This window comes from Rattus rattus, chromosome 5, assembly GCF_011064425.1.
Source record: "Rattus rattus isolate New Zealand chromosome 5, Rrattus_CSIRO_v1, whole genome shotgun sequence".
In the NCBI taxonomy this organism is placed as follows: Eukaryota; Metazoa; Chordata; class Mammalia; order Rodentia; family Muridae; genus Rattus; species Rattus rattus.
The window spans coordinates 16,512,417-16,539,678 of record NC_046158.1 but is presented as its reverse complement, the minus strand read 5'-3'; the positions used below and the strand labels follow the sequence as shown (position 1 = coordinate 16,539,678).

Below are 27,262 nucleotides of genomic sequence, written 5' to 3'. Positions count from 1 at the left end.
TGCTGTGGCTTAGTCCTTCTGGGCCAGCATATCATCTGTATCCTGCTGTGTTGCTATCATTATGCTCCTAATACTTTGCTACACTTTTTTTTTTTTTTTTTTTTAAAGATTTATTTTTTTTTTTAATATGGGCACTTTGTAGTTTTCTTAAAACACACCAAAAGGGGGCTCCAGATTCCATTTTAGATGGTTGTGAGCCACCATGTGGTTGCTGGGAATTGAACTCATGACCTCTGGAAGAGCAGTCAGGTGCTCTTAACCGCTGAGCCATCTCTCCAGCCCACTTTGCTACACTTTTAAATGTTTGTAACTCTTTGCTTCTACTAGAATGCACCACAGGACGTAGAAGAATTCTTTTTTTTTTTCCTGTACCCCTAATACGTAGCAAAGTGATCACCAGTAAATGCCAGTTGAATGAATGAACAGTATAGTTTCTATCTTTAAGTGACAGCATACCGTTTGGCATGATAGTTCAGTGGGTAAAGGCATCTGCTGCCAAGCTGTCTAACCTGAGTTCAGTCCTCCAATCCACATGGTGAAAGGAGGGCCGACTCCCAAAAATTATCTTCTGACCTCCACACAAGCAGGCACACACATACATACATAAAATAAATAAATGAAAAGTAATTTTGTTTTTAAAAAGCACAGTTTATAAGAACTCCTGGTAACAGATGAGTGGGCCAGCACACAGAGCCCTTGGATCTGTGCCCAGAGCTTGGTAATCAACTTTCTATGTCCCTTCTGAGATCTGCTTTAAGTAAAGCCACATGTTCTAGGAATGTGCAGTGTAGTTGCCACGCTGCCTCACTAAGAGGAGTCATGAGGCTTTGGAGTTACTGTGAGCAAGTACATGTCATACAGCTTGAAGGAGGAAGGATTTGTTCTAGTCCAGATTCAGCTGCAGTAGTCCTTCCAGGAAGGCTGTGGTAGTGCACAGTAGTTCACATAGCATAGGAAAGAGGATGTCTGTCCATCTGGTGCTCTCTCCATTTTCCTTCTATTCCATCTGGATTCCCCAGCTGGTAAGATAGTGTTGCCCATATTTAGGATGTGCTGTTCCCTTGGTTAATCTTCTCTGGAAAAAGAGTCACAGACACATGCAGAGGTCTGCTGTACATAATCTCCTAGCAGATACCAGTTCCATCACATTGACACTCAAGGTTAACCACCACTGTCACTTCCTTTAGAACCCTGACCAGATTTGACATAATAGATCCTGAATAGAGCCATGCATTTTTCTTTAGCATTCTCATCCTATTTACCAAAAAGAGCTTTTATAACTTTTTCCATATCACAAGAGTAAATCTTGGAGTCTGTTTGCATTCATCACCGAGTTCTCAAGCTGCTGTTTAAACATGAGCACATTCCCACATTTTGTTGTCCGATTTGATTCTGTGAGAACCAAGGGCTCTTCCCTGAGTCTATACGGTGGAACTAGCAACACCACTTCAGCACTCCCTAAATGCGCAGTTCAGCAGTCATTTAAAGTCTTCTGACGTATTTGTTTATTTGTGTGAGTGTGCATGTGCCACTAGTGTAGACATTAGAAAATAGTGTGTGGGAGTTGGTTCTCTTCTTCCACCGTGTGGGTCTCTGGGATTGAGCTCAGATGGTCAGACCTTGGCAGCAACATGAGAATGCAAATAATGCATGTCTGTGCTCAGTTAGACCTGCAATGCTAAAGTAATAATATTTCATTTGGATGTGTATGCTAGCATTTATTACTTAGATTGGAGTAAATGACCTTCTGGTGCCCCTTTAAGCACCAAGGAGCTGAAATTCTACCCATTCAAGAGAAATTGCAGCTTTCATGGTGCTCTGTAGATGGACAAGGTTTTCTATTTGTTCATTATATTGTTTGCAGATTTATTACCTGTAGATTGGGGAATCCAGAAATTTTAGCACTATTCGTGGCTGTAAACATTTCAGAACTACAAACAAATAAATTCCAAAGACCATTAGATTTCATATTGTGTATGTGGCCTTTCTCATGCCAGAACCATACAATCCATATCCTTTGGACCTTACTCTAGGGTTTTCTCATTCCCATTCCTTGGGGAAACAACTGCCTATAATGTTTCATACTGTCTTATGCATAGGATTTAGGGAACTACTCAACTCAGTCCCCAGAAAAGACTGCCACTCATGTAATGTCCATAGTACTCTTCCAATTACTTTCTAGGTCTCCAGATTGTCTGTATCTTGCTTTTAGAAAGTAGTGAATGTTAGTATAATTTTGTATATGAGACTCTCAATACTTCATATTACGGCACAACTTTGACCATTACTGAACTCTTCCTTGTTCTAACTTGAAATCTTCATGCTATATGTTTTGTTTGCTTGTTTATTGGTTGGTTTTAAATGCAGTGTTTCTCTGTGTAGCCTTGGCTATCCAGATCCACCTACCTCTTCCTTCAAAGTGCTGGGATTAAAGGCATGTGCCACCATTCTTGGTTTTAATCATGGCATTTCCAACTCTGTCTATTGTTCTGTCCCTTGGCCTATTCTGTCTAGTTTCTCTGTACTAACTCGTATTTTGTACAGTTCTTTTTTCTGTGATTCCCCCAATATTGTATTATCTGTATTTTCCCTTCCTGATAGAGTACCCATTTCTCTGTCTTTCCATATTCTTCTCTCTTTTTTTTTTTTGAACTGGGGACCGAACCCAGGGCCTTTGCGCTAGCTAGGCAAGTGCTCTACCACTGAGCTAAATCCCCAACCCCCATATTCTTTTTTGACTAATAGATAGAGCTAGGATTTCTTGAAAGTTTGTCACAGTGGAATTTATTTTTAATATAAGAAAAATTGTGATCAAATTTAATTAATTCAAGCCCCAAATGAAAGTTACTGGAAAAAAAAAAACTGCAGCAGAGCACCGGACATAAGGAAATACACAACCACTTTCAGTATCTCTGTAGCAGTATGGTAGAGCACCTCTGCTTCACTTTATTCCCTGTTTGTGATCTTTATCGAGTCCACATCGCCAGGTGTCTTTTTCTCAAACAGAGCCATATCGCTGGCCGTTCACAGACCCAGTCTCCTAAGAAGTTAACCAACACTGTCTACAGTTCGAACTCTCAGGACAGAGAATTTCAATGGTTCAACTTTGATTAAGTATCCTTTTCCAATCCAAGCAGCAGTAACCATGACTGTCTCTGTGCCCTTGTCTACAATGTAAACCAAGTGTCTTACACAGAAGCAATGGATAGTTCTCAAAGAAAAGAAGCATGGTATAAACTAAACTGAAGCTTCTGTCTGTCCATCTCACCATGCCAACCCAGTCTCCCAACAGGACTTTCCATGCTGATTGAATCACAGTTCAGTGTTCTTAGTCTACCTCTTCATCTTCTTCTACCTCAAACAGCTAACTCCTAAACTAAAGGTATATCCAACAAGCTTTTGTCTGTGCTCTGTCCTCTGAATTTCCCTGTGGCACACTTGTATCTCAAGTCTTTGTCCCTGTGGTACTCAGGGTAATTTCCTTCTTCCTTCCATCTCACACTACCACTCCTCTCTGCCCACTGATGTGTTGATGTTTAGAATCAAGAAGTACTAATTATTTACTTGCCTCTGTTTTCATCAGGGATTTTGGGTAAATGGGTCACCTTCTGTTTGGATTCTTGTAGCTTCAGACTGCTGTAATTTGTGACTCATTTCATATTACTTTTAGGTCTAAGGAGTTAATAGCATCAGTCAGCTTTTCTTTTGCCTTTTCTCCATTTTTTATTTATCAGTAAAAACAAATCCCAAACATTCAGCCCACTCAGTTTTTTTTTGTTGTTGTTGTTTTTGTTTTTTTTTTTGTTTTGTTTTTGTTTTTGTTTTTTTTGAGCTGCTCATTGTGATGCATGCTTGTGACCCAAGTAACAAATTTGGGGTCAGCCCGGGCTACATAGCAAAACCCTATCTCAAAAAAAAATTCTTTAAAAACTTACGTATTTATGGGGGTGTAGCATGATAATTCCATGTGTAGTGTATAGTGATCAGATTAAAGGTAATTAGCATTCCATCTCCTTAAACATGTATAATTTCCTTATGTTAGCAACCATCAGCCTCCTGGTACTCCATGAATAAATAACCTGTTGTGAACTCCAGAGCACTGGCACTTAACTCCTGACAGCCCACACCCATTATGGAATGTTCGCTTGTTTTCACTCAGCTGATATGAGTTTTTGGAAAAGTTTTCTGAAGACCTAAGTAAATGGCCTCTTGAAATTGATTTTTGCAATAGTAAATGGAGGAGTGGTATGCAAATAAAGGAAAAGCCCTATTACTTCTAAATAAGAATTTGAGTTTCAATTCTGTCATACCACCTTGAAGCTTTCCTTTTAGATGATGGCAGCCTAGGAAACTGGATTCAGTCCTTAAAATGTGCAGCAGATCTAGAAGTTGGAACTGGTAATTTAGGTAAAACAGATTCCTTTAGCTTTAACAACCCTGTAGCCAGGCATGCTCATATTGCTTTGGTTCTTAGTATAATTTTGGCCAAATAAGCAGCTGTACTGTTTCCTAAATCTGGCCTTCTCACAGCTTGAATAACAGGTTTTGATAAAATCAGTTTCCAAGTTGTAATTTGTGTAACCTAAGCCCTTGAAATGGGTAAAACGTCATTGGGTTTGGGATGGTATCTGGTAACAGCAGGGCTTACTGAAAGAATGAGAGTCAGAGGTGTTTCTGTAATAGGCTTTAGCCCATACTTAGCCAAATCATAAGTGAGCGGATTACTTATCTGGATGCCTATTTATTGGTTGGTAGGACAGTATGCAGTTAGTTGGTTGTTCACATTTTTACTGCTCCTGAAGTTTGTGTTTGTATAAATAAGCTACATGCAGCTGTCTTGACACGCTTAACACATCCCCCTTCCTTCCTTCCTTCCCTGACTTCACAAGGGGCAGCTCGTATCACAGGAAGTCTACCTTTAGAGAAGTGGTGCCACTGAAGCTCACATATATCACTGACTTGGTGTGTGGCCTCAAGCAAATCACATTAGTTTTCTGATCAGTAAGAGGCATTTTTAAAAAAAATGTATTTATTTTTATGTATGTGAGTACACTGTAGGGCATCAGATCCCATTACAAATGGTTGAGAGCCACCATGTGGTTGCTGGGAATTGAACTCAGGACATTTAGAAGAGCAGCAGCCAGTGCTCTTAACCCCTGGGACATCTCTCCAGCACCTTGTAAAGCTCTTTTATCTATGTTTGTAGTAATCATGGATGTATAGTCTTTTTTTTCTTTTTTTTTTTTTTTTTTTTTCTTTTTTTTTTTTTGGAGCTGGGGACCGAACCCAGGGCCTTGGCTCCCACTGAGCTAAATCCCCAACCCTAGTCTTTTCTTTTATTCTATGGAAACTGTGGTCCATTTGACTTACCCACTCTGTACCTTTTTCTGTTGCAGTATCTCCTCAGGCCTTCTGCCCCAGTGGCGGTTCTGCTCCGTGACTCTAGCCTTAGCTCTTTAAATGTTGGTGACTCCCATATCCTTCATTTGGGCCTAACTTTTGCCTCCTAAAAACCAAATATTTTGTTTTTGTTCCTTCCTCAGTTTTTGTTTTAAGCACTACTTTGCTGTTAATGAAGTCATGTTTCTCATAACCATCTTGGTTTAGAGTTCACAGTAGACATTTTCTTGGCTTCTTTTCCCCTTATTTATTCTTGGTTGTCAGTTGACAACCCTTTCTGGCTTTCTTACCTTTCTTTTCTTTGCCACTCAGCCATTCTGGTGTCTGTAACACCTGCTTTCCCCCTCTTATACATTGCTGTGTGGTTAGTAACCTTTAAGACACTGCTTTGGCTTGTAGTCTTCTCTCAGCAAAAACTGTACACTGCAGTTCATTATAAACGAGTTTTCTAGCCTTATCACCTGAAGATTTCTGTGCTTAGCATCAATATCTGATGCAGTTTCATCAAATATGCCCACCTTTTGCCATTGTTGATTTTATTTCCATTCCTGGAGTATTTCATTTTTTGCTTTAACTTTTATTGTAAAATATGAACACTCAGGGGAAAGTGTATGAAATGCATTGTAGTTGTACAACTTATAAAACAAGTACCAACCCAGGTCAAAAAATAGAACATTTCCAGAATCTAAAGGTATTCTAGCATCCCCTACTCTTTATGCTATATAACTCTTTCTTCTTTACCAGTTTTTTTTTTTAAACTTAATTAAACGAAAATCTACGGTATATATTTCTTTCTGACTTCCTTGGCCAAACAACAACATCTCCTCTTCCTCCTCCTCTTCCTTTTCCTCCTCCTCTTCCCCCTCCTCCTCTTCTTCTGCTTCTTCCTCTTCCTCCTTCTCCTCCATCACCATCATCATTTATGTGTTTGTGTGTAAGGGAGTGTTTAGCCTGTGTGTGTGTGTGTGTGTGTGTGTGTGTGTGTGTGTGTGTGTGTGTGTGTGTATGTCTTGTACCCCAGATCCAGCCTGGTGCCCAAGGAGGTCAGAAAGGGGCTTTGGATCCCTGGAACTAGAGATAAGGTATTTGTGTTGGATGTGTTTGTGCTGGTGTGTTTTTGAGACAAGTACGTTCTAGGTAGTCTAGGCTGATGTCATACTCAAGACACTAATGTTACCCCAAAGTTCTAGGATTATAGATATGTGCCACTATGCCCAGGTCCAGGTTTTTGTTTTTGTTTTTGTTTTTTTTTTTTTTGTATGTTTGTTTGGTTGGTTGGTTGGTTTTTTTGTTTTGTTGTTGTTGTTGTTGTTTTGTTGAGAAGAGTCTCTACATAATCCTGGTTGTTCTGGGACTCTCTACATAAAACAGGCAGACCTTGAAATCTCAAAAATCCACCTGTCTCCACTTGCCAAAGGCTGGGGTTAAAGGTGTGAGCCATTACCATGTGTGGCTCCAGCTTAGGTCTTAGGTACCTAAGGTACTTTAGGTACCTTAGGCCAGTATATTTTGAACTGTTTAATGCTTCATACATTGCTCATTGGGATCTAGTAACCTCCTACTTATGTGTACAGAAGCAGTATGCATACAAAAAAATGTGCATGCTTTAACCGAAATACATTTGACAATATATTATCTTTACTACCCTTGACACATTTTAGTGTGTGTGTGGTTTATGTATCTCTACTTGCTTGTAATGTGTGCATATATATGTGTATATACATGTATGTGTAAAGGCCAGAAATCAATATTGGGTGTCTTTTTCATCATTTTCCACTCAATATTATTTGTTTGTTTGTTTTAAAAATCACAATGCTATGTGCTATAACTTGTAATTTTGAAACACTTCACTAAGTCATACTGTTTATCCACTTAAATAAAACATGTACAGACAAACCCACTTAAACAAAACTCAAACATGTACAAGCTAGACCTGCTGTAGGATATTATCTCAGCTTCTCTGGAGGCTGAAGAAAGAGAACTACATACATATCTGAGACTTGCCTGTTTAACTTCGCAAGTCTGTCTATACACAAACAAGTAAGGGAGATCCAGAACTAAAAACAAAAATATACCTTTTCTACAGAGGACTTGGCACCAGATGTTACTGTTAATTCTCTAGTTGGAATTTGCCTGCAAAGTAACTTTGGTTACATGTGACGTAACTAAAAGGACCTGTTGCTTTTATGAAACAAGAGCCAGAATTTCATAATCTTCTAGTCAGATTATTGAACACACTTACTCTTTTTTTTTTTTTTAAGATTTATTCATTTATTATATAAGTACACTGTAGCTGTCTTCAGACACACTAGTAGAGGGCATCAGATCTCTTTACAGAGGGTTGTGAGCCACCATGTGGTTGCTGGGAATTGAACTCAGGTCCTCTGGAAGAGTAGTCAGTGCTCTTAACCACTGAGCCATCCCTCCAGCCCGAACACACTTACTCTTATGTTGCTGTTGAAGACGTGAAGATGAGTAAGTAGGCACATTCACTTAAGCAAACACAGCATGGCAGAGTGCTGAAACAGTGGCCTGTGGCAGTCTCCCAGCCAACTTCATCAGCTACCTTAGCATTTTCAGTGTTGTTGGGTGGCTTTTCTGTTGTTTTCTTTTGTTTTGTTTTTTTACTTTGACATTTCTACATCCAAGAATTAATATGTGACCAAGGAGACTTTGAGGTCTGGATTTTTCTTGACTGTCTTCTTAGTAGGAGTTTGAAAAAGCAACATTCACCATAACAGTATTTGTTGTTCACGGTAGAGTAATTTCTAACTACAGAAAAGTTCTTGAGATTGCTCTTAAGGTTTGCAAGACTATACAAAAGACTCCATGTATAAAGGCCACATGTGAGAATTTTTTTTCCCAGAAATTGTGGTTTTGTCTCATTTACCTTTAATTCCTAGGCTTTCTTTTCACCATTTCACAGCCATTCTTTAACATGGCTACTGAATGCCATGAGGCGTCTTGCCCCACTCTTCCATGCTGTGTGTAACTGGGGCTAATGTTTTATCTTTAATTACTTTTGGCTACCATAAATAATCAGAAACATTTTCAGAAACAGCTAGACATGGTGGCACATGCTTTATAATCCCAGCACATGTATGTGGAGACATGTATGTATGTATATGTAGACAAATGGATTAGAGTTTGTCTCAGCTACATGACATCCTGAGTCAAAAAAAAAAAAAAAAAAAAAAAAAAAAAAAAAAAAAAACCAACCCAGAAACAAAACAGCAATTTTCAGAATAAGGTTATGGTCAGATCATGACTTTTCCATTTTAGAGTAACATAACATTATTGTATCACTAGATGGCTCCCTGTAGCTCTTCTTGGTGAAGCTTAGTGTATTATTTGGGTACTTTAGAAAGGAGTGCGACTCTTTCTCAGTAAACCCACATTGCAGAGATCTATGTAGCACCACATTTAAAACAACTCGTCATGGCAAAGGTTACTTCCAGTTCCACCCTCTTCTCCACCTTCACTTGTCTTGCTGGTAGGTAGTTACACTTCAAAGATTGCCAGTTCCTTTCACAGACAGAGCTAACAAGTGGCAGAGCCTAGTTTTGAGCCCGGAGGCCTAAAGACTTGATTTTATTATCCTGCCCCTGTTCTAGAGCTCTGTAAACCAAATGTTCCCTTCCTTTCTCTCGGTACCTCAAGACTTCCTGTGCTCTGGGCCCTCAGGTGAGCTGTTTTCCCACCACGTTGTATATATGTAGCTCTTCACCAAATCCTAACAATTCTCTACGAAGCATGAAGTTCAATAGCATAGGATTTCTAAGCTGCCTTTCCATCTTGCTCCCTTCTCTTGTTCTTGGGACATGGGAGAAGATATGACCTGAATGCTTGATGCTGTTCCCCTTTCCTTACTGAAGGTATTTTTAAAATGCCGAGTTCAGGTTCTGGCAGCCTTCAGCGATAACTCATGAGGCTTTTCATTTTTAATGTTCTTAATGAGTCTATTGATTTTTGAATTTGAAACTTTTCAAGTTTACTGTGTGAAGTGTGTGGCAGGGTTATGTGCTTGTGGTGATGAGGGACAGCTTTTGGAAGTTGGTTTGGTCCATCCACCACACTGGCCTTAGGTCTGAAGTGCTTTATTCATTGCCCTCATTATTCTTTTTGATGCAGAGCTTGCTTTATTTTAGACTAGTGGAAGATTTTCATGCCTTCTCAGCTTCTCATTTGACATGGCATCATGGTTAGTTTGACTACCACAACAAAACTCATCTTGCATGTTTTCTACCTTGGTGTACCTGAGATCAGCAAATTCCCCTGGAGTGTCACAGATCCTACTTATATAGAGGCTATTTTATGTCTGAGCCCTTTCTTCCACTTCAAACATGTCATTTCTCTTGATAAATTCCTCTGTCCAGACTACTTTTTTTTCTTTATAAATTCACTCATTCGGGATTTCATGTACATGTTTTGTTGGGAACTTAACTCTTCCTCAGCCATGTCTACTATGAGCTTTAGTCTTGACTATAAAGTGCTTATTTGGCCATTTTTCTTACACTCATTTAGGAATGACACAGAGGAAGAATAGATCATTACTAGATCACGGAGTTACAAAAGCAACTCTTAACTCAAAAGTTAATGGGTAGATGATATGGAGGAAGGCACTTCAGGTAGCTTGAGTTGTGATGTTTATGATTTACCAGAGCAGGGCTGAAGGTTTTAGGAACTGTGAATTTAACGCATTGTTCTCACAGTGCTGACTTGTACATGCTCAGTTTCTGTTCCAGATGATCGAGCGGAACAACGAACATGTCTCATCTGTGGGGACCGTGCTACAGGCTTACACTATGGGATCATCTCCTGCGAGGGCTGCAAGGGTTTTTTCAAGAGGAGCATTTGCAATAAACGGGTGTATCGGTGCAGTCGGGACAAGAACTGTGTCATGTCCCGGAAGCAGAGGAACAGATGCCAGTACTGCCGCCTGCTCAAGTGTCTCCAGATGGGCATGAACAGGAAGGGTGAGTTGCTCAGGGCGCTGTGCCTCCCTCATCCACTCCCTCATCTGAACTATCGGACTTCTTAGTTACTTTCTCACCAGGCACTATATTGCTCCACAAGCTTTCAAGAATTAATGACAGTAGTTTAATTGGAAAGGCATGAAGTAGGACTTCATGTCCCTTTGTGTATTAAAAGCAGCAGATTTAGCCAGGCGGAGGTGACAGTGCAAGCCTTTAGTCCCAGCACTCGTGAGGCACAGGCAGGCAGATCTCTGAGTTTGAGACCAACCCCATCTACAGAGTGAGTTCCAGTTCAGTCAGAGCTACATAAACCCAGTCTTGAAAAAAATAACAAAACCATAGCATACTCAGATACAAGTCTGTTATTGAGAAGTTTTCTGGAAACCATTAGCCTGAGATGCCATGACTAAACTGAATCTAATAAACTTTAAAGGATTGAATAGAGAAAGCAAAGTAGCCAATTAGAAAGCTCTTAGAAATAAATGCCCAGGAGAGACCTGGAGAAAGCACATACTGCTCTTGTAAAGGACGCTGGTTCAGTTCCCAGTACCCACATGTCAGCTCAGAACTGACTATGACTGCAGCTCCTGTGAATCTGATGCCTTCTATGCTCCTTGGGCAATTGCTCTCACATGCACACATCTCCTGCACAGACACATAACTTAAATTCTTTTAAAATAAATACTAGAAAAAAAATACTGGGATAGCAAGAGGGTTCAATCAGTAAAGGTGCTTGCCACCAGACCTCTTCACCTGAGTTTTATCTCTAGGACCTATATGGTTGTCCTCTGGCCTCCACAGGGCACCTGGACATATATGTACCCCACACAAATAAATAAAATTTTTAAAAGTTTATTTATTTAATTTCATGGAATATGTGTACCTGAGTGTATGTGTGTGCTTCATGTGCATATAAGAAGGAACCTGTGAGATCAGAAAAGGCATCAGATCCTGTTGAACTGGAGTTACAGACATATGTGAGCTCCCATGTGGGTGCTGGGAACTGAAACCAGATCCTCTGCAAACCCAGCCAATGTTTATAACCACTGAGCCATCAAGGAGTCAGAAATGATGAAAACCGGAGAGTGTTGAAACACTCTTTTAATCCTAGTACTCAGGAGGCAGAGGCAGGTGGATCTCTGAGTTCAAGGCCAGCCTGATCTATAGAGTAAGCTCTATGTCAGCCAAGATTTCTTCACAGAGAAACCCTGTCTCCAAAAAAAAACAAAAACAAAAACAAAAACAAAAAAAGAAGAAGAGGAATAGAAATGAAGAAAAACCAAACTGAAAATGAAAAAGATAATAGGTAAGAAAATGGATATTTTGAGAGCTTTACAATTGTGAAGAAAGGTGAGAGTCCTGGCACCAAGTCTGATGACCTGAGTTCAGTTACTGCAACCCATATGCTAAAAGGAGCAAATCAACTCCTGACAGTCTTCCCCTGACCTTCGCAGTGTGCTTGCTGTGGCATGTATAACACACACGGGGGCGCGCGCACGTACACACTCACGCACACACACACACGGGCACACACACAAACGAACCCCCGCCTCCTGCCCCAAAGTAGGGGGAGCATTTAGATAATGTAATGTGTCACAGTTTATTCATGGAACTAATATTTATTGAACATTTACATGTGCTGTAAACTGTTCTATACTTTATATTCATCATCTGCCGGTTGCACATACTAATCCTATTGATTCTTAGTCCCAGTTTACACATGCAGCTTAGGGGCAGAAAATCACTTAGTAATACTTAGCTTAATTATGTTATGATGATATTTAATCATTTTGAAGTTATAATGTGTTATTAAACAGAGCTGTGCCTAATCACAGAGGCAGTATACTGTCCTACAAATCTCCTGTGTGGCACAGCTATTAGAATATGTGTGTCAGCTGTATGTTAAACAAATACCATAGTGTAGGTCATTTGAAGTGTTGAAGTATTCCTTGCCTATCTTTGTAACTTCTCTGGCTAAAGGAAGGTCTCAGGGCCAAATGTTATGCTATTTTACATGTGCTTAAATTTATTCTTCTACCTGGAAGTCCATTACTTTCCTACTGTTACTTGACTCATTCAGAAATCCTGGTCAGGTACCAATTTCAGACCAGTTCTGTCTCTTTAACCTCACCCTGATTTGGCCTTATACTCCACTTTTCTCACCTTCCTTGATTGCCCAGGGCCTGTGCGTGCTAACTAAATACCCCAAGCCTCACAGTTATAGAACACCTTCTTGACAACATAACATCTCTGAAAACCCTAAACTGCGGGTATGACACATAGATATAAATAGTTGCCTGTTTGTCTTCCCAGAGACTGGTTTAGTAGCCAAGTGAAGGCTGCTGAGGGAAACTGCCACCTTCTGGTTGGTCTTGAGAAAGCAGTTCTAAATTACATGTACAGTAATTTGGGAATATTTTGGGAGTAAAAAATACTCTGAAACTATGCTAGTGATGCATAATTTTATTTATTTTTCAAAAGTCATAGAACTGCATATTACAAAAGCGTGAATTTTAATGGATATAAAAAGTTAGTCAAACCAAATGTATTGCCATGGAGAGATGTAGTCAACACTGTGAGGATGCAACTGGTATTAAAATCACATAACCACACTGAGGTGGTAGGGAGGAAGGGAGCTGGCCTTGGCAAACAGTGTTTTAACTACATATTGTAATGGTAAGGAAAAACAATTGTATACAAACAAAGCACTCTGGTTTGTAAAATTATTTCTCTCAAGGTTGTATGTAAGGAATTCTGTCTCTACTTTAATTGAATACTGTAGTTGAACAAGCAAATAAATTCACTATATTTGAGAAAGAGTCATCAATCAAGAAAGGTTAGAATGAAAATTTGGGTCAGAATCATCAGTGGTATCAATATGGGAATGATAGCTGGGTAGATGGATGATTAGGTAGATAGGTAAAGTGAGGAAGGGAGTGGGGATGGAGGGAGGGAGTATACATACATGTATTTCTAAACTCTAACCACTGGATGAGGCTACACTGTACACACACACACACACACACAGAGACAGAGACAGAGACAGAGCACACCATAACTTGCTTCATGGCTGCTTTTTTATGAAACTATCTACCCAATGATGTCCTTGCCCACAATGAAGATTGGACCCTATCCCTCTCAATCACTAATTAAGGATACAACCCAGGTCTTGTTTTAAGTGTCAGTAAAAAAGAGTGAGGTCTCCATGGAACACTAGCTGGATGCAGGGCTAGAACAAGAAAAATAGAAGCCTGGAGAGTTTTAGAGTGCTTGAGAATGGGAGGAGCTTAGAGAGATAATGGGGTGGGAGCCTGAAGAAATGGCTTAATGACTAAGAGCATTTGCTGCTTTTGCTTTTGCAGAAGTACAGAGTCTGGATCCCACCACTCATGTCAGGCAGTGCACAGTCACCTTTAAGTCAATCTCTAGGAAATCCAAGACCCTTTTCTGACCTCCACAGGAACCCACATACACATTAAATAAATAAGAAAGAAAGACCAGTATATGGGATTGTGTGAGTGAGCACACAGGGCACAGTGAAAGGGCATAGAACTCAACCTGAACAGAATATCTCTAGATTTGTCTGTAGGCTCAGGAAAAAGTATGTGCATGCTCATATTGATAGAAATAACTAACCGAATGAACACAAGTGACCTTTCTTCCTTATGGAAGAATTCCAGTGTCCATTGCAGAAATACAAATCACTATGAGACATACAACACAATAGTACTGACTTGCAGCCAAATCCACTTAACAGAGTCTAATAGAAATGAGCATTGGTTTAAACAAAAGTGGAGTCTAAAAATAATTAATAACTAGAAAGGGGAAATTGTTTCCAAGGAGAATTTACTTTAACCAGGATGTAATGAAGGTTGGTGTCTTAGTCAGGGTTACTATTGCTGTGATGAAACACCATGACCACAAAACAAGTTGCAGAGGATACCACTTTTATCATCGATAGAAGTTGGAGCAGGAACCTAGAGGCAGGAGCTGATGCAGAGGCCATAGAATGATGTTGTTTACTGGCTTCCTCACCAGCTTACTCTTCATGACTTGCTTCATGGCTGCTTTTATGAAACCCAGGACAATCTACTCAATGATCTCCTTGCCCACAATGAAGGCTGGACCCTATTCCTCTCAATCACTAATTAAGAAAATGCTATACACAGTATGGTGGTGGCACATGCCTTTAATTCCAGCACTTGGGAGGCAGAGGCAGGAGAAACTATATGAGTTCAAGGCTGGCCTAGTCTACGGAGTTCAAGGGTAGCCAAGGCTATGCAGAGAAACCCTGTCTAGAAAAAACAAGAAAATGAAACAAACAAGCACCCCTTTTGGATTGAAAAGTTGACAGTGATTAAGAGCATTTGATATTCTTGCAAAGGACCTGGGTTCAATTTCCAGCATCCACATGGAGGCTCACTACTTCCTTAGGCACCACCCATGCATGTGGTGCATTGACATACATACATGCAGGCAAAGCACTCATACACACAAAATAAAGAGAATCTGAAAAGAGTTCTTTAAAAGAAAATAAATGTTATAAAGTTTTGCCTATACCTTGATCCTATGGAAGGTGGCATTTTCTCAAGTGAGATTCTATCCTTTCAGATGACTGTAGCCTGTGTTAAGTTGTCATAAGACTATCCAGCATAGTTAGAATCAACAGTAAATGTAACCGCATTGTTTACCCTTGGTAAGATGATGCAGAGAAAAGTTCAGACACACACTCAAAGGTGAGAGTGTAGTGACAGACAGACAGATCCCAAGAGAGAGAGACACAGGATGAACATGAGGTTCATTATCAGAGTACTCATGAGAAGACTTAGGAGCCTGTATTGGAGGGCATTTTTTCAAAATAGCACTGTAGGAAATGCTATTGGAAAGTGTCAAGGTTATGAAGACAAAGACCGAAAAGCTGTTACAGATTGGAGAAAACAATAGAAACATTCTAAAGGCAGTGTTGGATTCTGGTTTGGCTTCTGGACAGAAAAGAAGACATCAGTAGGAAACTGAAGAAATGCTAAGAAAGCTTATACTTTTGTTACTAGTATTGTACCAAAATTAATTTCTTAGTACTGATGAATAGTGTATGGTTTTACAGGGGATTGACTGAAGGGAAAAACCTAGTAATAGAGCATGTCGAAACTAGCCATTCTGTTTTGCTATTCTGTAAATGTGACTTACCTTAAAATGCTTTGTTTTGTTTTGTTTTGTTTTGAAAAAAGGCTGTCCAGATGGTTCGGTGGGTAAAAGCACCTGCTGCCAGATGCTGTATATTCAATCACCAGATTCCACATTAGGAGAGAACCAATTCCCACAAATTGTCCTCTGACCCTCATACGCATACCATGGCACATGCATACTTACATGTGCACACATATTCTCATATAACAAACATAACATTTTAATATGAAAAGTAACTTTGATATATACTTTTTTATCTTTACCTAGTGTGCTGGTACAATTTGTTATCTTTTTGTGTGTTTGTGTGTGACAATTATAAACTCTTTTCTGACCTAAAAGCTAGTCTAGGATCAAACATTGTATTTTTTTTTAAGATTATTAATGGACTGATTAATTGATTTTTATGAATATGAGTATCCTGCCTTCATACACACCAGAAAAGGGAATCAAATCTCATTACAGATGGTTGTGAGCCACCATGTGGTTGCTGAGAATTGAACTCAGGACCTCTGGAAGAACAGCCAGTGCTCTTAACCGCTTGGCCATCTCTTCAGTCCCCTGTGTTTTGTTTTTATGTCTCTTATTATGGCCTTTAGTTCAAATAGTAATTCATTTTCTTTGTCTTTCATAACATGGTTTATTTTATAGATTAGTCTTCAGTTTGGGTTTGTTAGCTCCTTCACCATTAGATTCAGGTTACACATTTTGGGCAGGAATGACGCTACATCCTTAGTGTACATCAAACATACCAAAGGCATTTGCTATATCTGTTACACTATTGCTGGTATTAACTTGAATCAGTAGAATGAAATGATGTCACTTGTATAAAGGGCTCTGTAGATAAACTGTCCCATTATGATAAGAAATAAGGATTGGAAATCCCCCAGGAAACAGATCACAGAGGATCTTGACAATCTGACAAGTTCAGACTTAGCCCCTAGACTAGAGAAAGCCACCAACAGGTTTTGAACAGGGATTTCGTGTAGGTTGTGCCTTCATGTGTCTCCATTTTCTGGTTCAGGAAGGACAGACATGTGAGGTCCAGTGTAGGAAGAGTGTGATGCTGCTTCTGTGCAGATAAACAATGCAGCTCTGTTTTCCTAGGCTAGGACTGAAATCACAAGAGAGGCTCTCCTGTGACATCGAGCTCTTAGCTCTGTGGGACATTGAGGAACATGCACAGAGCCCAGTTGTAACTCTAGCGTGCTGGTACAATTAGGATTAGCCTCAGCTACAGTTAGCTTGAGGTAAGATTGGGCTACATGAAACCCTGTCCCAACAAACTATAAAGGAAAAATAATAAAGAATAAGAATAAGCACTTTGTGCTGGAGAGATGGCTCAGTGGTTAAGAGTACTGACTGTTCTTCCAGAGGTCCTGAGTTCAATTCCCAGCAACCACATGGTGGTTCACAACCAACTGTAATGGGATCCTTCTTCTCGTGTGTCTGATGTACATACATAAAATAAATAAAAATCTTTAAAAAAAAAAAAAAGAATAAGCACTCCAGAATTAGAAGACCTAGATTGATGGTCCAGCTGTCCTTCTTCCCTGGGCACTCTGAGCAGTAGGTGTCAGCCTGGTTGCCTCATCTGAGAAATGCATGGGGAATTGTGAAGATGTAATGAAAGATTGTCTGACAGTGTATTATAGGCTTTGAAATAGGTTTCATTTTAACAGAGGCATAAGGCATTTGTGTTATCTTGACAGATTTTACCATCTCTGATTAATGAGTATTATTGTTAACTTTATTCTTCTTTAAATCAGCCTTTTTGAGGGGGTGGTGTTCAAGACAGGATTTCTGTAAGTAGTCCTGGCTATCCTGGAAATCACTCTGTAGACAAGGCTAGCCTTGAACTTAGAGATTGGCCTGCTTCTGCCTCCTGAGTGCTAGGATTAAAGGTGTGAGCCACTACAGCTAAGTATTTTAATATACAATAGAATAAATATACAGTTAAGAGTTTATATACCATCTAAAAGTCTTACATTTCTACTATATGGCACATGTAGTCTTATAGTAGAAAAACTGGGGAGAAGCCTAGACTCTAGGGCTGATTCTGCATTTGAGTTTCTATATCTCTGTTACTTCATTTCTTGAGTCTCAGTGAGAGTGGACTAATCTTTGGTTTTTGCCCAAGATAACAGTATTTTAACACATAGTAGCATGTGCACTTTTTAAAGTCTGAGATGAGTGGTCCCTTAAACAAGAGTAAGGGTTTGCAAAGTTTTTCCTCATCTTCAGAACAGTGAGTGTGAGATACCTTCTGATATATGTTCACGGTTTTATCTGCCAATGATAAGCCCTCCTTCTGTAGCTGGGAGTTAAAGGTAAATAAAACATGTGAGATGTCATTATTGAAATTGGGAATGTTTCAATATTGCCATTGACCCTGAAAGATTAGGAAAGTATTTTAAAGATTTTTAAAACTTAAAATTAGGTTGAAAGAGGGCAGGAGTGTACATTTATTTTCACTATAGGGTATATATGTTCTTCAAATTCAGTGAGCATGTTGTCCCTTATACAGATGATGGTATTAATACTCTTGTGGCGTTGACAAGGAAATCTTGGTTTATTTAACTCCCATGTCCATAGCAAAGAGACTGTGGAAAGGAATAGTTACTATGAGCCTACTTTATCTACCAGCTTTTAGCCACAGTGTTGGCTATGAGATGACAAGAACCAATATTCCCTTTGCTGTTGTTGTTAACCTAGATTCAGAGGAATGAAGACGATAATTATACAGAGCAGGCAGCATTTAGACCCATACTTGTCTGGTATATAATTTGTCTGGTGTACAATTTTTGAGCACACGAAGAATGCCTACTTGAAAGAAAATGCAACTCCTTTTGGCCTTTCATAAATACAGAAACATTTGGAAACAGAAATATTTGGAGCTCTCACCTTTTGAGGCAATACCCCAACCCTAAGATTATTATAGCCAGACTTGTTTTCACACTGGCGTGTTGGTTTACCCTTGGTTGGTGTTGTTAATACCACTTCGTTCAAGCCCTCATCACAGTTGTTCAGAAATGGTGCTGTGACCATATCACTCCTGCATTGCTACCTACCTATCTCCAGGCCCATCAGTCCACACGACCTGACAGCCTTGGCTCTTAGGATCTGCCCACATTTGGTCTCTCTGGCCTTATAACTCACTATTCTTCCCACATATAACTCATCCTCCCTGAATGCTTTCTCCTGATTTAACCATTTGGAAGTTCCAGAATGAATAGGCTTTGCACCTTTTAATACACTCCTCCCTCCCTCCCTCCCTCTTTGCTTAATTATTTTGGTGTTTCTAGACTGGATGTCTCTCTTTGTACCTTTTGCTGTCCTGGAGCTCACTCTGTCTACCAGGTTAGCCTCAAACTCCTACTAGAGATCTGCCAGTCTTTGCCTCCCAAGTGCTAGGATTAAGGGAGAGCACCATTAACACCTGTTGAGCCTTTCAGTTCACTCTTTATTGAACTTGAAGCAATCTTTTTCTACCTTCCTAAATCCTCCTGTAAGATTCAGTTCAAAAGTTGTCTTTTTCTGAAACCTTCCCCTGTGTTGTCCCATATTAAGAAACTCCATTAACAGTGATGCAAGGCGTAGTGACATATGCCATGCCTATAATGCCAGCACGTAGGAGAGGATGGCAAAACAGAGTGCCTTTGGGACCCAAAAGTGTTTGCTGCTTATGGGGCAACTTACAGTAATAAAGTACACTATGGGCCCAGAAAAGCCTATGTTTTAATCTTCGTTTCAATACTTACTACATTTTACTTTTAACTAGGTAAGTTTACATGTATGTATGTATGTATGGTTGGTTGGTTGGTTTTGAAACAGGGTCTAACTATGTGGCCCTGGCTGTCCTGGCACTCACTATGTAGGCTGGCCTAGAAGGCACAGAGACCAGCCTGCCTCTGCCTCCCGAGTGCTGGAACATACAAGTTTTCATTTTGTTCATAAATAGTCTTTAGTGTGCTGCTAACTGTCTCTGTTTCCTTCTAGCTATCAGAGAAGACGGCATGCCTGGAGGCCGGAACAAGAGCATTGGGCCAGTCCAGGTGAGTCCTATACCCGCTCTCTCAGTGTGTTCTAGAAGCTTGGTAATGCAAATGCTCCTGTGGCCATTTACCTTGGTCCTCTCCTCTGCCATCTTTGCTTCTGAATGTGAAAACACTTTTAAAGTTGTTTTTTTTTTTTTTTTTTAATATAATGTGCATTGGTGTTTTGCCTGCAAGTATGTCTAGGTGAGGGTGCCAGAATTTTGGAATAACAGACAGTTAGAGCGGCCATGTGGGTGCTGGGAATTGTACTCCTCTGGAAGAGCAGTCAGTATTTTTAACCTCAGAGCCATCTCTCCATCCCCCATTTTTAAAGTTTTAACTGTTAGAGTTAATGCCTTCAAGCTCTTCTTATGATCCTTCAATCCTTCCTAAAATTTCATAGGCAATGAACTCAGTTCTGATTCTAAACCATACAAAGAATTATTATTTAAGTGATACATCACTTAAAGTTATGGGTAACTTAGCCTGCCAGAAATTAGCAAAAATCACCTTGTTATTCATATTCTTAGTAGTAAAATAGGAATAGTAATATTCCACTCTGCCCCATAGGTATCTACCAAGTTCCTACTCTGCTGGTCTATATACTGTAAGTCAGTCTAATGAGAGAGACAGACAGACATCAAGGTACACTGAGAGCTAAAAGACGATGCCCAGGGAGAGAAGTGTCTGTTCTTTTTGGAGTCTGGAAACGCTCAGAAAATGGCTCCTTAAGGTGCTTTTGAACTGATTCTTGAAGGGAAAGGGAGAAGTAGGTGTGTTAAGAAGCTAAGCAAGGTTTATCAAGCTAGAGAGAATGGATGAAATGACCCACAGACAGATCCTGAAGGAGGCAGAGGTAGCTCCATGAAGCTGGAGCATTAGGTACGTGTAGTAGAGTGGCAGCAAATAAGGCAGAGTTCTTGAATGTCAGTCAGTCCTCTAAAGAGTGACCTCAACTGTCTTTACCATGTCTCCTAAGTAAAGTTTTAGCGGGACCATCCTGTGATGCACCCATCAAATGAATCCCCAAGCACAGTTTTGCAAATTATTGCTGTATACCAAGAAGCAATCAAATCACTTTTGCAAATAAGGGAGAATGTTATATAGAGATTTGCATTTTAGAAAACAGTATTTATGGGAATGGTTGAGAATGGATTTGCAGAAAGATACACATATTAAAAAAAGACACAGGTAATAGTTTGCAGTAGGACAATGAGCACAGATCAAATGGGGGAAGGAGAACCAAGAGATAGTTCATAAGGAAATTAATAGACTTTCTTCATTTAAGTATAAACAAGTAAAGACAAGAATTCAGAGATATATACTGATATATGGGAAATTTCCTGCTGTGGGAATACACAGTATGTACTAAAACCAGGGTGTGCACATCTGTATGTAAAACTCCTAACTTTACTGTTTTGATTTGTTTAATCAAGCATTTTATGCCTGTTATTTATCTCTTGAAAATTAATTTACTTTACTCTATACTAAAAACAACATGTGATTCCGTGCGTGCGTGCGTGCGTGCGTGCGTGCGTGCGTGCGTGTCTTATTTAATTGCTTGGGCTGGGATTTCCAATACTCCATTGAATAAGAATATTGAAGTGGGTGCCTTTATTCTGCTCTTGAATTTGAGGAAAATCTTTCAATATTCAACATCTGACACTAACTTTGGGTCTTTCATATCTGACCCTTATTCAATTCTTTTTATATTAGGTGTAATAGATCATCTACTGGGGAAAATTCTTAAATATTTTCACCATAAAAAAAAAAATCCAGGGGCTGGAGAGATGGCTCAGAGGTTAAGAGCACCCGACTACTCTTCCAGAGGTCCTGAGTTCAATTCCCAGCAACCACATGGTGGCTCACAACCATCTGTAAAGAGATCTGATGCCCTCTTCTGGTGTGTCTGAAGACAGCTACAGTGTAATTATATATAATAAATGAATAAATCTTAAAAAAAAAATCCTCTAGTACAATTGTGACCCCTTTGGGAGGGTTGAACCACCCTTTTCACAGGGGTCACCTAAGACCATCAGAAAACACAGATACTTACATTATAACTTATAATAGTAGCAAAGTTACAGTTATAAAGTAGCAGCAAAATGTATTTTTCGGTTGGGGGTCACCACAGCATGGGGGACTGTATTAAAGGGTTGCTGCTCTAGTAGCACCTAATGCATTCCTAGTGCTGTGTAAGTCTTCTGCTCTGCCACGGGGTGTTTAGGTCATAGAAGTGTGAACTGTTCCTTTCAGAGCTGAGACATCAATGCTCAGAAAAGCCATTTCAATTGCTGCTGTGTTTTCTTTTTATACTGGGCATTTTGTTTTGTTTTGTTTTCCCTATTTATTAATGATGTGTTAGAGCTGTGATCTGTAAGTTCTCAGTTGGGTCTGCCTGCTTCCGCCTTCTTAGTGCTGGGGTTAAAGGTGTATGCATGTGCCCACTGGTGTATAGCTGTTCTTAAGAAAGGCAAGGAGAGGTAGGGGTTCATTTTATTGAAAAATATTTAGTGTCATATTTTATAACTTTATCTTGGATTAACTTCCAAGTCTGTCTGACTTTGCTTGCATTCTTCATTGCTCTAGCTCCAGTGTGACAGCCATAAGCTACAAGAGTAATACTGCCTGTTTAGCAGGCAGATACACTGAAACACAGAGAGCTCGAGGGACTTGACTTGCCCAGTAGCATCCTGCTGGGAAATAACAAAGGAAGTCTGAACTCAGGTTAAGCATTCCCAACAAGTTCTGTCCTCCATGTTGTCAGTGTGTCCATGGTTGTCCACAGTCCTGTCCCACAGGGTAACAGGGGAAGATGGTCTAACTCCTAGCTGCAGTAAACTGTCATCGTGAGTCCGCTCTTTTCACCCAGCCAGGCTACAGTGATTTTAGAATACTAAGGACCCTTAAGAGAAAAACTGGAGTTTGTTTTTTATGTATTTATAACATAATTTTGGGAAACAATTACTCCATTTCATTGTATGCACCAAACAATTTCAGACCAACTCCTTTGTTTACCTATTAGTTAAATCCTTCTGCCCTGTAGTCTCATTAACACTCAGTTCTTTAAAAAAAAAAAAATCTTTTATTACTATTGTGTATGTATTTACACATGTGTGTCCATGCATGCTCACATGTGTGGTGAATCTGTATAAGCACACGAGTGCCATAATTCATTGTTGGAGGTTAGAGGACAACTTTGTGGAGTCTGATCTCTCCTACCTTTATATGGGTTCTAGAGGTCGAACTCAAGTCCTCAGGCTTACACAACAAGCACCTTTACCTGCTGAGCCATCTCACTGGTCCTGCTAGCGCAGAGGTCTTAAAGCTTCTGTTTATAATCATAACAGTTAAGGGTTCTCTCAGAGACTACTAGAGCAAATAAATATGCAAGTTTGAGCCTTTGAGGTTTCCATAGAAACAACATAAAAATTCCTCTGGCTCCACCTCTGTAGTACTTTGCTGTATTGACTGTGCCCAGTTAGGCCTCAGCCCTAGATTAGAAACTGTATCAAAGATAATTTGTTCTCTGTATAGTACTGGATTGATTACTAACATATTTCTGTTCTTCCTCATACCCCTGACCAATTCTAGGTATACAGTATGACTTAATGTAAGGTGTGATTTCTTCAAATTTAACTTAATAGATTTGGGGCTATCTTTCTTTTTAAAAAAAAATCCATATGAAAATACACATCAGTACTTTACAAATAAACACTTACTTACTCTATCCATTTATTGAATACTTCTTCTTTTCTAGGTCCTATTGTGTGTGGTCTTAAGTATACAGAGGATGTTTTTGTGATGCTTTTCTATAAGTGTAATATAACAATGACAGCTCAGTATGGTGACACATAACTATAGTCTTAACTACTTGGAAGACTAAAGCAGAAAGACTGCTTGAATCTAGGAATTTAAGACCAGCCTGGGGCACTGTAACAAGACCCTCTTTCAAAAGAAAAAACAACCCAAAAATGATGATATTGTAACTCCCAGTGCTTCCATAGTTGCTACTCTTGCTAGGCCCCTGTCTTAAGTATCTGATTTGATTAATCCTCAAAAGAATCCAATGAGGTAGGACTTTTGTTGTTACCTGCCAAACAGATGGTACTTAGCTCCAGATAGTTCAGTAACTTTCCCAAGGTTGCGCTATAAGTGGTATACTCTGGATTTCAACACAGGTCTGCCTCCAGAATTTATACCATTAAGCACAATACTAGACTTCCTTCCTCAGAATCCACATAATTTTGAGTGAGTGAGTAACAGTAGATAATGTCGCAAAGGAGGGAATACTTATTGAGTAGGACAAATAGGAGAATGTCGTTGAAAATGGAGTTTCAGTTAGGAAAGGGAAGACTCAAAAGTGGCTTGAAGGTAAAGTAAATGGACAAAGGGAAAGTAGTTATAGACCATGGTTCTAGATTGTGTCCAGATATACTGGGCATATCCGAAGAAGTCTAAAGATTATGAGAGACCTTTGAATATAAACTCTGATTCCTAAAGAGACAACAGAAGGTATTTGTGGCACCAAAGCTAACACGCATCCATTTCTTGTTAAAGATATCAGAAGAAGAGATTGAAAGAATCATGTCTGGACAGGAGTTTGAGGAAGAAGCCAATCACTGGAGCAACCATGGTGACAGTGACCACAGTTCTCCTGGGAACAGGGTTTCAGAGAGCAACCAGCCCTCACCAGGCTCCACACTGTCATCCAGGTGAGCTAAAAGCAAACCTAGTATCTAGGTCCCATCCAAAGAGTAATCCTTCGAAGAACTGTTGGTAGAGTGCTCCTCTGCCCCGCTGTCTCAGCCTCCATGCCCTTGGGCCCTCAGGCTCTTGGGAACAGGATGGTGCAAGACCAGGTTGACCAAAAGAAAGCATCAGCCATCTCTTTTGCAGATGCTAAGTGCTGCCTCTGTACATGCCCACTTGATTTAGCAGTAACATTTCAGTAGACTGCTGAACCGAGTCTGGTAAGTTTTCTGACTTCCCAGAGTCAGTATTATTGGGGAATTCAAGATTAAAGCCTCTTGAGGCAATCATGCTTTCTTAAGTTAGCTAATAGCTGTATGTATAGCTTTGAGCTATCATGGAAGGCGTCCTTACTCCAGAAATCTTTCATATAAGACAAGAATTAACAGCTATTTTCATGAAATGTCACAGAGTAGGGGACTAGAGAGATGACTCAAAAGTTAAGAGCACTGGCTGCTCTCCACTGGTCCTGAGTTCAATTCCCAACAACCACATGGCAGTTAACAACCATCTATATTGGAATCCAATAACCTCTTCTGATATGCAAACAAAACATGTAGACAGAGCACTCATATATATAAATAAGTAAAGTATCATAGAGTAGGGCCTGTGGAGATAGCTTGGTTGGTAAAGTGGTTGATCTGGAAGTGCGAGACCCTAAGTTTGATCCCCAGCACCCACATAAAAGCTAGGTGCTGTGAGGAAAAAAATGGATGTTGTCTCCTCTCAGCACTAGAGGAACAGGAAGATCGCCGAGGCACACTGGCTAACTAACTTAGCTAAATTAATATGTTCCAGGTCCTCTTAGATTCTGTGTGGCCCAACATAAGGTGGAGAACCGTTGAGAAAGACACTCAATATCAACTTCAGGCCTACATGTACGTGCACAAGCACATACACAAATGATAAAGAAATTCTCTTTTTAAAAAGGGTCATTCCGGGACAGTCAGGGCTGCATAGAGCCTGTCTCCAAACAAACAAACAAGTAGAAATGTAAAAGGTCATATAGTTATTATTTTAGACTTTGTGAGTCTGGCCAGGGTCCCAGCTCCCCAGCTCTGCTTCATGGCTTAAAAGCAGCACAGCACACACCCTAAACAAAACACTGAGAGTGGCTTTATTCAAAGAAAACTTAATTTACCAAAAATAGGTCCTGGGCTAGATCTGGCCTATAGGCTGCAGTTTGCAAACTCAGAGGAGATGAATCCAGGAAAGCTAAATGACTTTTAAAATGTTAATTAGCAATGGGCTGGTGAGACAGTTCTTCAAATAAAGGCACCTGCTGCCAAGTCTCAGGACCTGAGGTGACCCAGGACCCACATGGTGGAAGACAAGAACTCCCATAGTTGTCCTCTCACATGCACTGTGGCATTCACTCATGCATTCTTGCACATGTATATACACATATGTATAGATGCAATTTTTTTACAGTTAACTGGGAAAATGGATAGATTTCTCCAAAGAAGAGGAAGCAGGAAACAGTCTTCTTCAGGTTCAACTAAAGCTTTTTATTCCATTCAGTTGTATCCCTGTTCTTTCTTTTTAATAGTTAGGGCCTTAAGGACCTCAGGGTACACTCCGTGCCAGATACTAGATTAGGGTTTTAGACTAATTAAGTCCACTTAGCCTGTCCTATTCCATTGTTTTCCTAACAGTAAAACAATGATACAAGCACTTTTTTGTTACCATAGATTACTAGTATGTATTAAAAACTCCTCAAAGCTGGGCCTTGTGATGAAGACCTCTTGTCCCAGCTATCTAGGAGGCTCCTGGGCTGCAGAGCAAATTCAAGGTTAGCCCTCCAACTTAGTGAGACCCCGTATCAAAATATGTTAAAAGAGGGCTAGAATATAGCACAGTAGCCAAGCACTTGCCTAGCTTGAGCAAGGTGCTAGGTGTGACATCAGTACAAAGACTTCATCCAATCCATAGTTCTTATATCCGATACTTATATCCCCGTATTCTGCTGGTCACATAGGTGAGCCTACACAGAATCCATGTCTCATGGGTGGAATTTAGTAGCATAGACATGTATGTAGCCTTTAATTCCATCCCGTACCTTGATTATTCTCAGACTTCATGACCAGAGAACAACTTATCTCTGAGTTATTTTCTTTGAGTGGGTATTGAACCTGTCATGGCTTTTCCTGATGTGAAGTTTTTCTCTCCAGTAGGTCTGTGGAACTAAATGGATTCATGACATTCAGGGATCAGTACATGGGGATGTCGGTGCCTCCACATTATCAGTACATACCACACCTTTTTAGCTATTCTGGCCACTCACCACTTTTGCCTCCACAAGCTCGAAGCCTGGACCCTCAGTCCTACAGTCTGATTCATCAGCTGATGTCGGCGGAAGACCTGGAGCCATTGGGGACACCTATGTTGATTGAAGATGGGTGAGTGAATTCTGTCCTGTTTGGCCCCTTGCAGTCCCAGAATGTCCTCAACCATGCATCAGTTGTATGCCCACCCTTGTCACTGAGGCATTGGTCCCTCATGTTTCCCTAATCATATTTTCTCAGAGAAGTCAGGTTACTTTTCAGTTCCTGGGGAATTGTGATAGCAGGGCCTTTGTTTCTCATTGGGTCTAGGTGAAGGAAGCCCTGGAATGTTTGTTCTTGTGCCTTCTGGCACAAAATCAGGCTCTATATCAGGCCTAGGGTTTTTAAATCATTCACGCAAGCCCTAAGTAGTTTTGACCTATCTATATCCCTAGCCAGCAGGCTTATAAGTAACCAACCGCTCATGACTGACAGCCTCTAGTGTAGGCCTGAGTACGTGGAAGAGATTTCAGTCTGCATTTAGTTCTACTTGAGTGTTGTGTAGTTAGCCACCCATTGTTGTACCTACTACTTCTTAGGTAGAACACATGGCTTGCTAAAATCTTAATCTAATGCCTCCCAGAGGGTA

The 27,262-nt window shown here is 40.1% G+C and overlaps 1 protein-coding gene across 4 annotated transcripts in view; it reads left to right on the top strand.

Moving 5' to 3' along the window:
* Nr6a1 (nuclear receptor subfamily 6 group A member 1) overlaps positions 1 to 27,262 on the top strand; it is a 183,570-nt gene that overhangs the window by 139,175 nt on the left and 17,133 nt on the right. For 2 of the 4 annotated variants that reach the window (XM_032903232.1, XM_032903229.1), the window contains 4 exons: positions 10,134 to 10,376; positions 19,560 to 19,615; positions 24,158 to 24,312; positions 26,521 to 26,748. In XM_032903232.1, coding sequence (XP_032759123.1) covers positions 10,134 to 10,376; positions 19,560 to 19,615; positions 24,158 to 24,312; positions 26,521 to 26,748 — 682 coding nt within the window. The remainder of the gene's footprint in view (positions 1 to 10,133; positions 10,377 to 19,559; positions 19,616 to 24,157; positions 24,313 to 26,520; positions 26,749 to 27,262) is intronic. The other 2 variants (XM_032903231.1, XM_032903230.1) reach the window with 2 other exon arrangements.